The sequence below is a fragment of the Gekko japonicus genome, unplaced genomic scaffold (assembly GCF_001447785.1).
Source record: "Gekko japonicus isolate JY-2015 unplaced genomic scaffold, Gekko_japonicus_V1.1 scaffold170, whole genome shotgun sequence".
Classification (NCBI taxonomy): Eukaryota; Metazoa; Chordata; class Lepidosauria; order Squamata; family Gekkonidae; genus Gekko; species Gekko japonicus.
The window spans coordinates 503,149-519,070 of NW_015160212.1; the positions used below are offsets into that span (position 1 = coordinate 503,149).

Genomic DNA, 15,922 nt, shown 5'->3' on the forward strand with positions numbered 1-15,922 from the left:
GATGGAGGGGGCTTTGGCTCTCGGTAGCTCGTACCCCGAAAACCTTCACGGTCTCTGAGGGGCTACTGGACTCCAGTCTAGCTTGCCCTATGGCACCCAGCTTGGTCTGCCCACCTGAAAATACCTTTGAAAGCAATGGTCTCCTTACTTTATGGGAAAACATGGCACCGATCTGCAGTCTGTGTGTACAAAGGGTTGGGTCCCAAGAGGCCTAGAGTTGTGTGTGTGTGTGTGTGTGTGTGTGTGTGTGTGTATGAACGAATGGCCACATACACGTGCTCCCCCAGGGTCTCAGGGTAACACTCCTCCAGCCATGCCCACAGCTTGCTTCCTTGAAGCTGCCCCCCCTTCCGGTATTTTTCCCCACAGTTTCTCTTGTGTGTGTGTGTATGAACGAATGGCCACATACACGTGCTCCCCCAGGGTCTCAGGGTAACACTCCTCCAGCCATGCCCACAGCTTGCTTCCTTGAAGCTGCCCCCCCTTCCGGTATTTTTCCCCACAGTTTCTCTCTGCACTAGAAGAAAAGCACTTGGTTGGTGTGAGGTGGATCTGATGAGTGTTCCTATGGGATATGAATAGAGTGTTTGCCAAATGGATTAATATTATATAGGTATTTCAACGCTACCCACTTTGATAAAGTCATACGAAACGAGATATAATATGCATGGTTCATTGGCGTTGACGGCGTTTCAATTGCTTCCAGTAAACTGAATATTGGAAAAATAAATTTCTAGTCCTTGGAGACTTTTCTGGTATAATACATCACGGTTGTTTGCTTCTTCTCAGCTTCCAGGTGGTGGCTGGAGATCACCTGAGATTACACCTGATCTCCAGGTGACAGGAATCAGTTCACCTGGAGAAAATGGCCGCTTTGGAAGGTGGACTCTGTGGCCTTATAGCCCACTGAAGACCCTCCCCAAGCCCCGCCCTCCTCAGGCTCCACCCCCAAAATCTCCAGGTATTTCCCAACCCAGAGCTGGCAACCCAAGGGGAGACAGTCCCGCTACTCTTCAGGAAGAGGTGCCTGAACATGGTCCTGACCTGGATGGCCTAGGCCAGCCCGATATTGTCAGATCTCGGAGGTTAAGCAGGGGTCAGCCCTGGTCAGTGATTGGATGGGAGACCACCAAGGAAGTCCAGGCAATGGCAAACCACCTCTGAAGGTCTCTTGCCTTGAAAACCCCAATGAGGGGTCACCATAAGTCACCTGTACCTTAACAACAACAACAACAACAACAAAAGACTATAGTTCCATCCCTGAAGCCAAGTAGGACTGAGCTTGGATAGCACTCGTCGAGGCCATAGGGCAGCCAGCTTCTGAGGCAAGGGGTTCTCCTGGAATTACAACTGATCTCCAGTCAGCAGAGATCAGTCCCCTTAAAAGAAATGGTAGCTTTGGACCCTGTGGCATCGCTTCCCCACTGAACTTTGCCCTTCCCCGGATTCGATCCCCAAATCTCCAGGCATTTCCCAAACGAGAGTCAGCAGTTCTAAATGGGGAGCTATGTCGGAAGCTTGGGGAAAGATATGGATTGGGGAGGTGCAAGTGAGCCCCGTTGAGGGGGAGGGGCTTCTGCTTGGCGGGCAGAAGGTCCCAGGCTCAATCCCCGGCATCTCCAGTTAAAAGGATAGCTCATCTCTGATTGTAATGCATGTGGAAATTGTTAAAAGTCTCAAGTTACTTTATATGTTAACAAAAATATGACACACGGTTTTATATCTTTTGCTTTCTTACTGTAAGTTTGCGGGATAGAGTAACCAGTAACTATGAATGTAATAGATCCTTGCCTTAATTCTTATATGCACATTATTAGTTTTAGTATCCTGTGCACCGCCCCTCCTTTTATAGAGATTATAGTATTGGGGGGGGAATTTATTTATTTATTTTTAAAAAAAGGATCAGGGAGCAGGTGATGTGAAAGGCCTGAGACCCTGGAGAGCTGCTGCCGGCCGGAGTAGACAGTACCGACCTTGATGGACCCAGGGACTGATTCAGTATAAGGCAGCTTTGTGTGTGTTCATGTGTTCTGGACTGTGGACAGGTGGACTGTGGACGGTGGACAATCTGATTCTCAGCCATGGTGCTGAACTTGTTGAGTCTTAGGCACCCAAGGAAAATGTTACGTGCCCAGATGCTCTATGGACTGTCCTAAATTGTGTCTGAGGGTTGTTGGTCTGCCCCCCCCCCTTAACTGATCGAAAACGTGTTTGGTTTGACTGCGGCTCTAAACTGTCATTATCCTAATAGAATTATCCTAATAGCCTACTATTTTAAATCTGGTAACGGAGGTGATCGATTGTTTATCATTGTTCTAATGATCTCCAAGGCTGCGGGCTCCGTGAACCGATACTCACGTCTGTGACGTTGACCACGCCGATCTGCGGCTTGAATAGATCGAGCTTGAAGATCTTCTCCCAGTACGTGATCAGCTGCAGGAGCAGAAGAACATGGAGATGGTGAACTGCTTCACGGTCGTACGATGGGGGCCGGGCGGCTTCAGAGGGCGGACATGGTAGCATTAGACCCTCACCAATGCTTCCTCTAAGCTGTGGAGTCTTGTGAGCAAAAATCCTACTTTGTGAGCTGCTGGCATTAAAGTTGTGACTTGAACGAGCGATTTGGCTGCTGCATAAATTAGTTTGCTCTGGAGCCATCCTTCCAGAGCGAAGACAAAAACGTGTTAGCTGGAGGCTAAAAAACTGTGAGCTAGCTCACACCAACTCAGCTTAGAGGGAACACTGGACCCCACCCACTCAGGTCCTTCTGCTCCCCCGATCCTGCCCTCTCTAGAGTCTACTCCCCAAATCACCAGGAATTTCCCAAGCCAGGGTTAGCAACCCTAGATGGGAACGTGAGAGGTTACCCATGCCAAGCCACGCTGCAAAGCCCTAAGAAACATCTAAAGCAGAGGTGTCAAACATAAGTCCAGGGGGCCAGATTCGGCCCGTCCAGGGCTCTTATGCGGCCTGTGAGCCACTGATGCAAAGGAAGAAGTGCTTGGGGGAGTCGGCAGATCCACTCCCTTGTGGCTTCAGCATGGCAGAACAACCTCGCCTGTGGCAATGTGGAAGCATTTGCCCAGTGCTGCGCTGCTGCCTCTCCAGTCCGCCTGTGTGGTTTTTCCTCTGCACCCTCCTCCCAGCCCATGGGGCCTTGGCAGTGACAACACACCAACTCGGAGCTTACCAGCTGCTTCCCTTGATACAGTTTGTATCTCCAGTACCTGACATTACGTTTTATGGCACACACGGCCCGGCCTGCCAAAGTGATCCAGCCCTCATAACAAATGAGTGACACCTCTGGTCTAAGACAAGCATCCCTACTTGCTCAGAGCTTAGCTTATTGCTTGATTCGGTTTGTTTCCAAATCCTTTCACATGCTGTAGATGACGGAAGCCACTGAAATGGGTATGGAGGAAGAGGAAACAGCGGCTCTGCGGTAAAGAGGTCTTGTCACCATGCAGTGAGGACACACCAACTCGGAGCTTACCAGCTGCTGTCCTTTATACAGTTTCTATCTCTGGTGCCCGGCATCATCACCTTTTATGGCACACGTGGCCCGGCCCGACAAAGTGGCACTTAGGTCAGATCTGGCCCTCGTAACAAATGAGTTTGACAACTCTGATCGAAAGACCTCGGCCTCCGGACTGGGTTGCTGGACAGCAGAAGGGAAGACGCACTCCCTTCTGTCTCCGTGTATTAACTTATCATATTTCTAGTCTGCCTTTTGTCCTGGGACTCAAGGGACATTATACAGAGTGAGTCAATGGAATCAACGGGGTGGGACAAGCGGTCAACAATGAAATGGGGTTTGGGTTTTAGAACCAACCAGAAGTCTAAAAAAACAGAACTGAAGGAAAGCATAAGTGTGAACACGACACATTAAATGATGCAGAAATTACACAGCCTCTCGGTTCTCACTTATACCCAGAACTGGACTTTGTCGGTCTTGGAGGTGGACTCAAACTCGGTTCTCATATCTGTTTGTCAACTCTCGTATTTGTATGCTAATTTGCTGCGATTCACAGATCTTATCGACCGCCTTAATCCAATCTCAGCTATAATCACCCAGTTACTTATTCATCATGGCTCTAATTAGCCCTTCCCGGCACCTATCCCCCCCCCATCTATATGCAATGGTTTTGGTTCACTGTATCTGATGAAGTGCGTGTGTACACGGAGTAAAACTCTGTTGATCTTAAAGGTGCCACTGTACTCAAACTTTGTTCTTATAGTAGGATCCTGGCTCCAGTAGGATAGACCACTATCCGTAATAATTTATCCATTTTGTACAGTGCTACCCTATTGCCTGGGGAGAAAACCAAAATATCTGGGCAGGTCATCTCGGCAGGCTGAAACCACCTGTTGGGCAGATTTCTGAGCTTCCACCAAATTGCCTTCCACAGGCTGCAGGCTGTGAGCCAGGGACCAGAAGCCCTTTGGCCCTTGCGCCTGGTCTAGCATCCAAGGGTCCGTGCATCTTCCTCCCCCCCCCCCCCGGCCATTATCCCCCCAGGGGGGGGGGAGAACAGCCTAGGTAGAACTCCCCTGCTGCTAGCTCGCTGACCTCAAGCACGCAGGATCCCCCCCCCCGCCCCCGTCTTCAGCTGTGTATGTCAAGAGGTGGCATGGTTCGGGGTAGACAATCTGCTCTGCTTGCCGGTTATCCCCGGCATCCATGTGCCTGTGCTGGTCTTTGATATTCTTTCTTGGGGCTCCTCCCCTCTGCTCTCTCTCCCCCACCCACACTGGGAAAAGAAGAAGAATTGGATTTATACCACGTCCTTCACTACCCGAAGGAGCGGCTTACAATCTCCTCTCCCTTCCCCTCCCAGATCAGAGTCTGCGCTCCCAACCACTACACCAAACTGGCTCTGTAGGGAAGGAGGCCGCCCGCTCTCCCCTCCTCTGCGTGCCTTCCCTCCCCCGAGGTGCTCGGTTAGCAAGCCGACGAGCCCTCTGGGGGGAGAGGACTCCAGGAGCGGAACACGTCGCAAGGGACTTCCAAGTGGAGGCAGGTGCCCGGCTCGGAGAGGTGCTCCGGAGGAGCCACTCGAACTCCTCCTCCAGGAAGCATCATCCTCCCGACCTCCAGGTAGTTGGGTCCCCGGAGGCCCCAGATCTCCCCCCCCCCGCGGCAGGAACAGAAGTGCCCAGGAACTCCTGCTGTGCCGCTCTTGCCTCCACCTCTCTGGAACCGGGAATAAGGAACCAACTTCAGCCTCGTGAAACTTTCGCCCTCCGTCCTTCCTGAGCTGTGGGTACTACCTTGGTTGGCTTGGCTCTCTCTTCCCACACGCACCCGGAGGGAAGGAAGCCGCCTGCTCCCCCCTCCCCTCTGCCCGGGGCCTCCCTCCCAGGTCCGTCCTTTTATTTAAATTAACCTTGATTCAATTAGAAATTTAAATGCCCCCCCACCCGACTTAAAAATTCGTGGCTACGGGCCTGTGTGCAAAGATAGGGGGGCCCTTTTCTCCTCCGGCCTCACGCGAGTGAAAAGGCGGTTCAGGAAGAGTGACGTTGAGTCAGGAAAGGACAAGCTAGGAAAAGCTGGAGAATCTTCTCCCTTTGGCTTAAAAAAGTAAAGAATCCCGGAAATCTGCCTAAAAGAAATCCTGGAAGTCTGTCTTCAGGTGGCTTCAGCCTCAGGGTTGTTCAGAAAGGCAGGAGAGAGAGACGGCTGGCACCTGCTCCCCTCGTAGTATATCGCTTTATTTCGCACACAGAAACAAGCCGTCGGGGCTACTCACCAGCGGGAAATCGTCCGGGTCGATCCAGACGATGCTCAAGTCAGGATTGTTCGTGTTGTCTTTGGCCACCTGCTTCACGGTCTCCAGGAATTCGAAGCCATCTGCAAGGGTGAACACATGAGTGGACATGCGCCACAAGACAAGCGCTCTGTGTTTTCCACTGTCATCAGGCAGGGTGGGAAGGGCGGCCTCCCAAAAACTGCACCAGGAGAAGGGGAGGAGGATTTCCCTACACAGTTTCTGAGAAGCCGGCCAGCTTCTGTTTTTCTGCCCCGCCAGTAGGTCCGATTGCTAACTAGTAGGCATTGGCTTGGGAGTGGGGCCCTTTTGCAGAGTCCCAGGGGGCTGCCGTGAAGCAGGTGGGTTTTCTCTTTGTGTCCGACATTCTTCATCTCTACAGTCATGCAAGGCATTCTCCTTGCCCGCTGCTGGTACTTTATAAAGGAACCAGGGGTCATTTCCTGCAGGAGTGCACAGGAGCGGAGCTCCAGCAGTAAAGAGCCCAGGGAGCGGGCACATGCAACAAGCCCCACCCCCTGCTCCCAGCAGCCCCGGGCCACGAGAAGCATGAGGATCTGCACGTCCCCCCCCCCCATAGCTAGCAATCCAACAATGGAGCCTGAGCAATGGGTGTTGCCTTCTGACACACCTCCGATGATGTCAGGGGGTGTGGCATATGCAAATAAGTTATGCTAATGAGTTATGTTAATGAGCTCCTGCGCCTCTTTTTCTTCGAAATGATCCCTGAAAGGAACTGTGCAAAAACATTTTTTGCCATCTTCTGGGCACTGAGCAGGGGGGTCACTAGGGGGGGGGAAGTATTTGTGGATTTCCTGCGTTGTGCAGGGGGTTGGACTAGATGACCCTGGAGGTCCCTTCCAACTCTGTGATTCTAAGGGACTCCCCTCACCACTGCACGCACAACACTCTTCAGTGCTGGAGGCCAGGTCTGTCTGATCATCAGTTGTTTCTCAGGCCAGTTTTCTCTCTCTTTCCCTCCCCACTCCTGTGCCTTGCCCAAAACCTGAAACACTCCCAACAACCCAAGAGACAAATTTATGCCGCTCCTGGAATTTCAGGAGCATTTGGGGTCATTCCAGGTGTCCCCGAGCTGACCCAAAACAGCTAAGATGGGGACAGATCAAGATGGGCAGCCAAGTTAGTTTATCTGTGGCAGTAGAAAAGACCGAGAGTCCAGTGAAGAAAATATGTGGCAGGGTATGAGCTTTCATGTGTCACTGTATCCAAAGAAGTGAGCTGTGACTCACGAAAGCTCATCTCTTGCCACCAACTTTGTTAGTCTTGAAGGTGCTACTGGACCATTGTTCTTCCAGGGGTCATTTTGTAAAAAAAGAGGTGCAGGAGCTTATTAGCAGGAGCTCATTAGCATAACTTATTTGCATACGCCACCCCCCCTGACATCACCGGAAGTGTGTCAGGAGGCAACACCCACCGCTCAGGCTCCACTGGACTGTTTTGGATGGCTAGGTATTGGGGGGGGGGTAACATGCAGATCTGTCCTCGCAGAGGAGGGAGAGCTTGTACCTGAATAAAACTTGGTCTTAAAGGTGCCACTGGACTGTTTTGGGCCGGGGGGGGGGGCTCTGCAACTCACCTGGCTGCTTCTTGCTCTGACTGAGGGCTGCTGGGAGCAGGGGGCGGGGCTTGTTGCATGTGCCCGCCCACTGGGCTCTTTACTGCCGGAGCTCCGCTCCTGTGCGCTCCTGCAGGAAATGACCCCTGCTTTCTTCATAGGGAAGGTGTTCCATCCCCTTAATCATTTTAGTTGCCCTTTTCTGCACCTTCTCCAAGGCTATATTTTTCGAGGTGCTTGGGAATTTGTCCTCCTTTTTTCCTTCGACAGGCTCTCCTCGAGTCTGAGGGCTGAACGACACATTATGTCTGCCGTGTGATCACTTCAGGGACTTTCAGTCATGGAGCTTGAGAGTGTCCTCTGGGAACTCAATTTAGAAACGCCGCAGGGGCCCGATTCTGCTCAGGACTGTGGTGGAGAGGGAGGAGGGGCTCCTACCTCCCCCTCACACTCCCCCTGCAAAACGGAGCTCTTCCACCAGGCTTTTGATTCGGAGCCGCTACCAATAACACCTGAACTGGGGTAGGGCCCTCTGTGCCAACAGCAACAGCCTGTGATGCCCAATTCCAATTCCAATAACCTTTATTGGCAGACAACCTGTGATGTCAACAGCAACAGCCTCTGTCCTTAATTTTTTTTGCTACATTTGCTACATCACAGCCTATAGGGATCATGATGTATTGTTATCGCCACTGGCACTTTAACTGCGCTTATTTATTTGTCATGTATACAAGTTTCTATGATGTGCATTGTTTTTAATGAGTTTGTGTTTTAATACATTTTAACTTTATAACATAAGCCGCCCTGAGCCTGGGGAGGGCGGGATACAAATTGAATTAAATAATTCAATAATTAAACAAACAAACAAACAAACAAACAGTTCCCTGGCCTGAAATAGCCCCAGGGGGCACTGCTTGCTCCGTAGGAGGGGGCAGCGCAGGAACTGAATGTTTGCACGTACAGCTCCCGGACAAGGCAAAGAATGCCCCCCCCCCCGGCACCGTTTCAGGTCAAGAAAAAGGCTCTGGGAGGAAGATCGGAGCCACTCCTCCCCCCGTGCCATGCTCACAGCCAGGATCGGGCCCCAGCACACTTTTCAATTGAATTCCCACGGGGGACTCACAGCTGGCATCCTGTTGAAAGTCCCCATGGCAGTCCTGTGAGGGACCCCCTGTCTGTGTGCCTCTCCCTGCCCGTTTGCTTCTACAAGCACTCTGCCACCCGTGCATCCAGCTTCCCAGCATAGAGGAAGAAGTGGTGTACAGCGATGGCACTCCTGGAACCCGCAGCAGTCCCACAGCCAATCTGCTGTCGGGGAAAGGCTATGGGGACCTATAGTGGAGCACATGTTTTGCATGGGGAAGGGCTTGTCTTAGGAGTACATTTATTGATTTTTCTCCTAGCCCTGTGGAAATGGAGGTGGAAAAACATAAGAACGTAAGAGAGGCCGTCTTGGATCAGGCCAATGGCCCATCCCGTCCAACACTCTGTGTCACACAGTGGCCAAAACCTGGGGGGCAGAACTCCAGAAGCCCCTCCCACTCTTGACCTCCCCAACACCAAGAAGAAAGTGCGTCACTGCCCCAGACAGAGTGTTCCCTCTATAGTAAAGGTTTCCCTTGCTTGAAAACCAGTAGAATCCAACTCTAGGGTTGCGGTGCTCATCTCCGTTTCAAAGCCGAAGAGCCAGCGCTGTCCAAAGACATTTCCGTGGTCATGTGGCCAGCATGACTAGACACCAAGGTGCACGGAACGCTGTTACCTTCCCACTGTAGTGGTACCTATTTATCTACTTGCAATTTCTTGCTTTTTAACTGCTAAGTTGGCAGGAGCTGGGACCAGAGACGGGAGCTCACTCCGTCATGCGGCACTCGGGTCTCGAACTGCTGAAATACCGACCTTCCGGTCTGCAGTTCAGCGTCTTAACCACTTGAGCCACCGCAGCCGTGTTCCCTCTATACCTTGTGGCTAATAGCCATTAATGAATCTCTACTTCATATAAGAACATAAGAGAAGCTGTGTTGGATCAGGTCAATGGCTCATCCAGTCCAACACTCTGTGTCACACAGTGGCCAAAACCCAGGGGCCATCAGGAGGTCCTCTAGTGGGGCCAGAACTCCAGAAGCCTCCCCACTGTTGCCCCCCAAGCACCAAGAATACAGAGCATCACTGCCTCAGGCATAGTGCTCCATCTACACCTTGTGGCTAATAGCCACTGATGAACCTCTGCTCCATATAAGAACATAAGAGAAGCCATGTTGGAACAGGCCAATGGCCCATCCACTCAAACACACTGTCACACAGTGGCCAAAATCCAGGTGCCATCAGGAGGTCCTCTAGTGGGGCCAGAACTCCAGAAGCCTCCCCACTGTTGCCCCCCAAGCACCAAGAATACAGAGCATCACTGCCCCAGACAGAGTGTTCCCTCTATGCCTTGTGACTAATAGCCACTCATGGACCTCTGTTCTTAAGAACATAAGAGAAGCCATGTTGGATCAGGCCAATGATGGACCTCTTGTACCTGGGTCGTCTTCTTCAGCAAATGCCACAATGTGAATCCCATCAATGTCATCCTCCTGTAAACAAACAAACAAAAATGTCCCCGATGAGTGTAAAGCGATGGAGAAGAGGATTCTGGGAGTGAGGACGAGGTGGAAGTGAAGCTGGTAACACAAATGACTAGGAAGAGGCCTTTTCTGAAAAACAAGGAAGGTTTCAGATGAAAAGCCTGTTGAAGGAATGGAGAATGTTTGGGTTTCTGTGGGTCATTGGGAAGACAGGCGTGACCGGGATCATCTTGCATGGAACAGGGGGAGGCTGGTAGAGATGTGAGAATGTCTGTTTACGTACTCTTATAGAGATAGGGTTGCCAACCTCCAGGTGGTGGCCAGAGTAATGGAGTTAAAGCTGATCTCCGGACTACGGAGACCTTTTCTCCTGGAGAAAACGGAAGCTTTGGAGGGTGGGCTCTCTGGCATCACACCCCTGCTGAGCTCCTGCTCCGCCCCACACTCCACCCCCCCCCCAATCACCACCCATAAGTCTCCAGAAATGTCCACAGCCAGAGCTGGCAACCTGATTTATAGGCTGCGTTTATCATAGAGACTCAAGGCAGGGTACAAAAATGGAAAAACAGCAACAAACAGAGCAACAACGACAAAAACCAAACCCACATTTGTTGGCATTGTTAAATTTAGCATGATCTTTGTAAATTTATTTTTTAAATTATTTTATTTATTACGTTAATATTGCAACCATCAATAAATAAGCCTAGCTCTAACATTTACAGCCTGGCAACGAATACTGAAAACTGCACCAGTATCCTATTCCTAACACAGCCCCCCCCCTGCAGATTTCCGTCTTGCACTTTCTACAGAATGACCGGGGGGGGGGGGGCCCTTCCTCATAAAAGGTGGCAGGACCCTACCCTTGGGAAATTTCCGGAGATTTGGGGTGGGGCCTGGGGAGGGCAGGGTTTGAAGAGGACCCTCAGCAGGGACACCAGCCTCCAGGTGGGACCTGGGGACCTCCCGGAATTACAGCTCATTTCCAGTCCATGGAGATCAGTTCCCCTGGAGAAAATGGCTGCTTTGCAGGGGGGGGACACTCTTTGGCATTGTATCCCACTGAGGTCCCTGTCCTCCCCAGGCTCCACCCTAAAATCAGGAATTTCCCAACCTGAATTTGGCAACTCTGCCCCCCCCATTACCCACTGGTGGCTGGTGGGACCTGGCAACCCAAGACCTCAGTAGGGTTTAATGCCATGCAGGCCACCCTCCAGAGTAGCCGTCTGGAGAGTAGTTGTGATTCTTGGAGGCCTCAAGGCCCCACCTGGAGATTGGCAGCCCTAGGAGATGGTCTCACTACATATTTAACTCATGGGTCTCCTTTTGTCCTTCTTAGGATCAGTCCGGAGCCCACTGACTTCCCACTCCAGTCCACGTCGCTAGCCTTGAAATACCTTTTCAACTTTTGTACAATTCCCTGGCACACTGATAATCTCTGGACCTTTTCCTGTTACGCGGGCTTTTCTGTTCAGCGGAGGATAGAGCATTATCGTTTGACTCTGCAGCTGCAGAGGAATGAAGGGCCTCTGAGCGCATCACAAGCCATTGCTTTGGGTAGGCATGAAAAATCAATTCTTTGGACCAGCAAAGCAGCCAGGGAAATTGTGAGATGCTGTGTCAAATGAGGTGATGGATGGTAACCATCTTGGTGGCCCTCAGCTCAACTCTTTCTCCACCTCCAAGCTCCGTGCGCCTCTTTATTTACTTTTCAGGAGCAAGATTTTATTTTTTAACCACTTAAAAAAAAAAAAAGAGTCCCGCATCTGAGTCCTCCGTTTTCAGCAATGCATAGATAAAGATTCCTTGTGCTACAGTTAAACCAAGAGGAGTAGCCGTGTTAGTCTGTGAGTCTTCAGTCTGTTAGTCTGAAGTGAACAATGGCTCACGAAAGCTCCTACCCTGCCACACATTTGGTTAGTCTGTAAGGTGCTACTTTACTCTTGCTCTTTTCTACTACTACTACCAATCCCCTGCCACACATTTTGTCAGTCTGTAAATTGATACTGGACTCTTGCTCTTTTCTACTGTTAAGGTTAAAATGAGACATGATACACGGTTGTATCTATTCCCCCCCACACACACACTTTTTTCAACCCAAGGTAGTAAATAGAAAAGGAAGAGTGTTTATGTATTATTTAACCCTTTTTTCTCTGGCTATTTTTACCCTTGAAATAATCTCCAACCCGTCTTTTCTCATTCAGAAGAAAACTTACAAGCTTTAGGATCTCTGTAGGATCATGTAGAGAAATACCCTAGTATTGACCTTAATATTTCAATAATTGGGGCTGTACTCTACACATGCCCCAAAAACTTTAATGCTAATAAGAGTCTGGGAAAATGAAAACTGCAGAAGATAAATCAGCTTTCTTCCAGGCACAGCACTTTTCAGTGCTTAATTATACAAATGGATCTGGCTGAACAAAAGATCTAACATTTCATACCTTTGCTAGAATGTTACACCCATGGGGCGGGGACAGAGTTTGGGGGGTAGCCAAAGACTGTATCTCTTCCTCTTAGGGATAATGGAAAAAGAAATTTGAACCCAAAGAGGGATCAGCAGAGGGAGATTATAAATTTGCTGGACACAAGGAAGAAACAGCAAGTTGGTTAGTTGTTGTCATCCATGAAGGACTAAGACGTCTGTGTCTACAGCAGGAGTTCATTTTGATCACGTGTCAAGACACAATGGGGGAAAACCCCTAAACCAGAGGTTGGTTTGCAGTAGAACAGCTGGATTAGAGTCTTGTATCTGACAAAGGAAGCTTTGACTCTCAAAAGCTCATACCCCCAAAATCTTGTTGGCCTCTAAGGTGCTACTAGACTTGAATGCAGCTGTTTTAATTTGTTGTACCCTCAAAAGTTATTAGCCTATCCTCATAACAACATTGTTGGAATATGTACACAGTTAGGGCTAGAAGACTGCATGTTTTCACTTTTTCTTTATAACCTTGCTCAGTACAATGCTTGTACAGATCATGTGCATTATTTTTATTTGTTAAACTTCTTGTACTTCAAATACTTGAACCCTGTGTCCACTTCATGCTTGATTCAGTCAGGCTTTTCAAAGAGTGGTAAAGGGGAGAGTCTGGCAGTTGGGCAGACCATCCTCACAGTACGAAGTTGCAAAAATGAGGTAGATCCTCCCCACTAGTACGAGCAAAACAGAGGACATGGTAAGCAGGCAGCAACACATTAAGGAAATAATAGTCCTTTTAGCAAGATATACTCCTTCTTATTTGTTAGTGGCAGCGGACAATAACCAGAGACAACTTGGTAAAACTACTCTTAGAGCAAGAGAAGAAGGGAAGGTGATACGTCGCCAGATGTTGACCTGGGATGGCTGTGGAGATGTCTGGGCTCCTGGCTCTGGGAACGGGGCTTGTAAGTCTGATTCCCTACAAACAAGGTTCACCAAAAGATCATCTTACAGCGCTCCCCAGCTCTTGAGCCAAAAATTCTTCCAGCCATTTCTCTGACATTCCCCCACATTCTGAGGGACTTCCACACTACTAAAACCTCTTTATTACGTTCTTGTCAGGCCACTTGTTAAAGTAGCCAGGGGACTCTTTCCAGGTTTGGGGTCTTTATTTGTTTACATTTTGCCTTTTTTCTGTCAAGGAATTCAAGGTCAGTCTTCAATCTGAGGTATCCGGAAGTGACACTGACTGAAGGGGGCCGGGGAGGGGTCAGGCAATGAAAATGGATAGGCGGAAAGGGAGCTTGAGAGAGGGTCGCATTGAAAAGCTGAGGTCGTTCTCTTCCCGGGAGCCAAAGGGGTGGCAGCGAGGCCTTGGGGAGCTGGGCGCAGTGAAAATTGTCTTGGCGAAGGCCATCTTAGGTGGCAGCCAGGCTGTTTATTGTGCACCTGCGATGAATGTCATTTTGGAATTATACCATGAAAAAGTCCTCATGTTCCTTGTCTTCTACCAATCCTGGTGCTCTGTTTCAATTGCTATTAATGCAAGAGAGAGAAAAAATCCATCTAAATGCTAATTTCCTTCCCCTCTGAGCCCGTGAGTGACAGAACCCCCATAAAATGAAGAGCTAAAAGATTAAGTGGAAAACATCATTTAGGGGGGGAAAGATTGCCAGAACGAGGCTTCCACTGCCTTCCGCAGGGGAATCGGATTCTCAGAGGGACAGTCGGGGGGGCAGATTTACTACCGAGTTCGGAGCAAAACAGTCTACTGTACATGTGTGGCTGGCTTGCGTTTGTTTTATTTTTTTTCTCTCTCCTCCAGATAATTTCCAGCTGTCTTCGCACATACACAACACCAAAGTTGATAACTCATTAAACAAGCCAGAAAAGCTCTCCTCTCTGAGTGGAGGATTTGGAGAGCTTCATTTTCTGTGGATCTTCTATAGGACTTTTACCAGAGCGCTGGAAAACACATGCTGCCGTTCACCTCAGGGACGAACAGCAGATGTCTTCCTCTTGCCGTTTCACAGCAATTTGTCCATCGCATTTTTACCCTGGCCATCCTCCTGAGGACTCAGGGCAACATCTGTGGCAGAGGTCACCAATGTGGTGCCTGGAGGTGTCATGGTACCCACCAACACCTCACGTGTTTTTAGAAAGTGAGCACAGCTGGGTGGGGATTTTACGCGCAAAGTTTTTGATTGTCCATTGGAGTTCTGATTCGCTGAGTGGATTTTTTTTAAAAAACAAAACTTTGCTTTGGCAGCATCTGCCACCACAGCACAAGGATCCTCACTGTGTGAGTTGAACGTAAGCTGCGGAAGCCATTTTGTAGCTGGCTCTGTCCCCTGCGGCAGCTATTTTGTGGCTGCGCCCACCACACTGTGTCAGAATTCTAAAGGAGCCCACGGGCTCAAAAGGGTTGGGGACCCATTTTCTATGCTTTTGCCTTCCTCTGTTTCATCTTCAAAACACACCTGCTGTGTTAAGATGAAAGAATGTGACTAGCCCCCAGCAAGTTCCGTGGCTAGAGATTTGAACCCGGGTCTCTAGACTGGCTGGACAGCCACTACACCACACTAAATCTCATATGGCAGAATCATGAAACTGCCTGGCTGCTAGTTCAGTGAGACAAAAGCCTCTGCTACATGTGTGACATTTTGGGGGGTGGGAAAATAAGTTCAGCCATATTTTCTACCTTCCCCCTTTTCAGACTACAGTATTTTGTAGTCTTGTGTATATATTTTGCATATGTATACACACACACACTCACACACATATATAAAATCAGTTGACATCATTATTCAAGCATGACATTTTAAGTGCTGGATAAATTCCCATTCATCCTCCCCCGGGCATTTCCACTCTTGCTAAATAATGCAGTTTCAATCCACTTCAGCGACCATCTGCAAATGGATTTTGCCATTTCACACAGTCCGATTTCCCACAAGCCGCTGCTCCGCGCTCGCTCTTCCCTTTGCCCCGATCGTACATGTCAATTTCACACCATGTGCTGCGCGGCCGCATGTTGCCCCGCAGCGTTGCCCGATTTTCCCCGCGTCTACTCAATCCTGTTTTTCAGGCGTAATCAGGGTAATCAGGCGAAGCTGCAGGGCAAAATGTGGTCACGCGGCATATAGTGTGAAATTGACACATACGTTTGGGGCAAAGGGAAGAGTGAGCACAAAGCAACAGCCTGTGGAAAATTGGTCACAGTAAAATCCAGTTGCAAAGTGCATTGTAAGTGGATCAAAAGTGAGTTATTTAGTGTGTGTGAAAGTGCCCTCTCGTTTTTCCATTTTTTAAAGAATAAAGTTCCACAGATTACGGCTGTAATCATACGCACAATTAGAACTGGCACAGGTGCGAATGCCAGGCAGATTTAAAGGGCGCGATCAGACAACAACAACATCTGGGAAGCACCCCACGGCCATCGGCAACCCGTTCTGCTCTGCCGCAGAAGCGGAGTTAAAAGACACCGGGGAAAATCCGGTAGGAAACAGGTTGTGACAGGCCACGGACGGACTTGCCCGTGTCTGATCGCTCCAGCAAGCTCTCATGGCGTTGGAATGGTCTGATCAGGCCATCC

At 49.7% G+C, this 15,922-nt stretch overlaps 1 protein-coding gene across 1 annotated transcript in view; it reads right to left on the reverse strand.

Annotated features, from left to right (window-relative positions):
- The window catches only part of CASQ2 (calsequestrin 2), a 68,456-nt gene that overhangs the window by 1,881 nt on the left and 50,653 nt on the right, over positions 1-15,922 (reverse strand). Inside the window, exons 8-10 of the mRNA XM_015410079.1 lie at positions 9,869-9,923; positions 5,754-5,854; positions 2,359-2,433 (exon numbers count right to left, since the gene is read on the reverse strand). Of these exons, the coding sequence (XP_015265565.1) occupies positions 2,359-2,433; positions 5,754-5,854; positions 9,869-9,923 (231 nt within the window). The remainder of the gene's footprint in view (positions 1-2,358; positions 2,434-5,753; positions 5,855-9,868; positions 9,924-15,922) is intronic.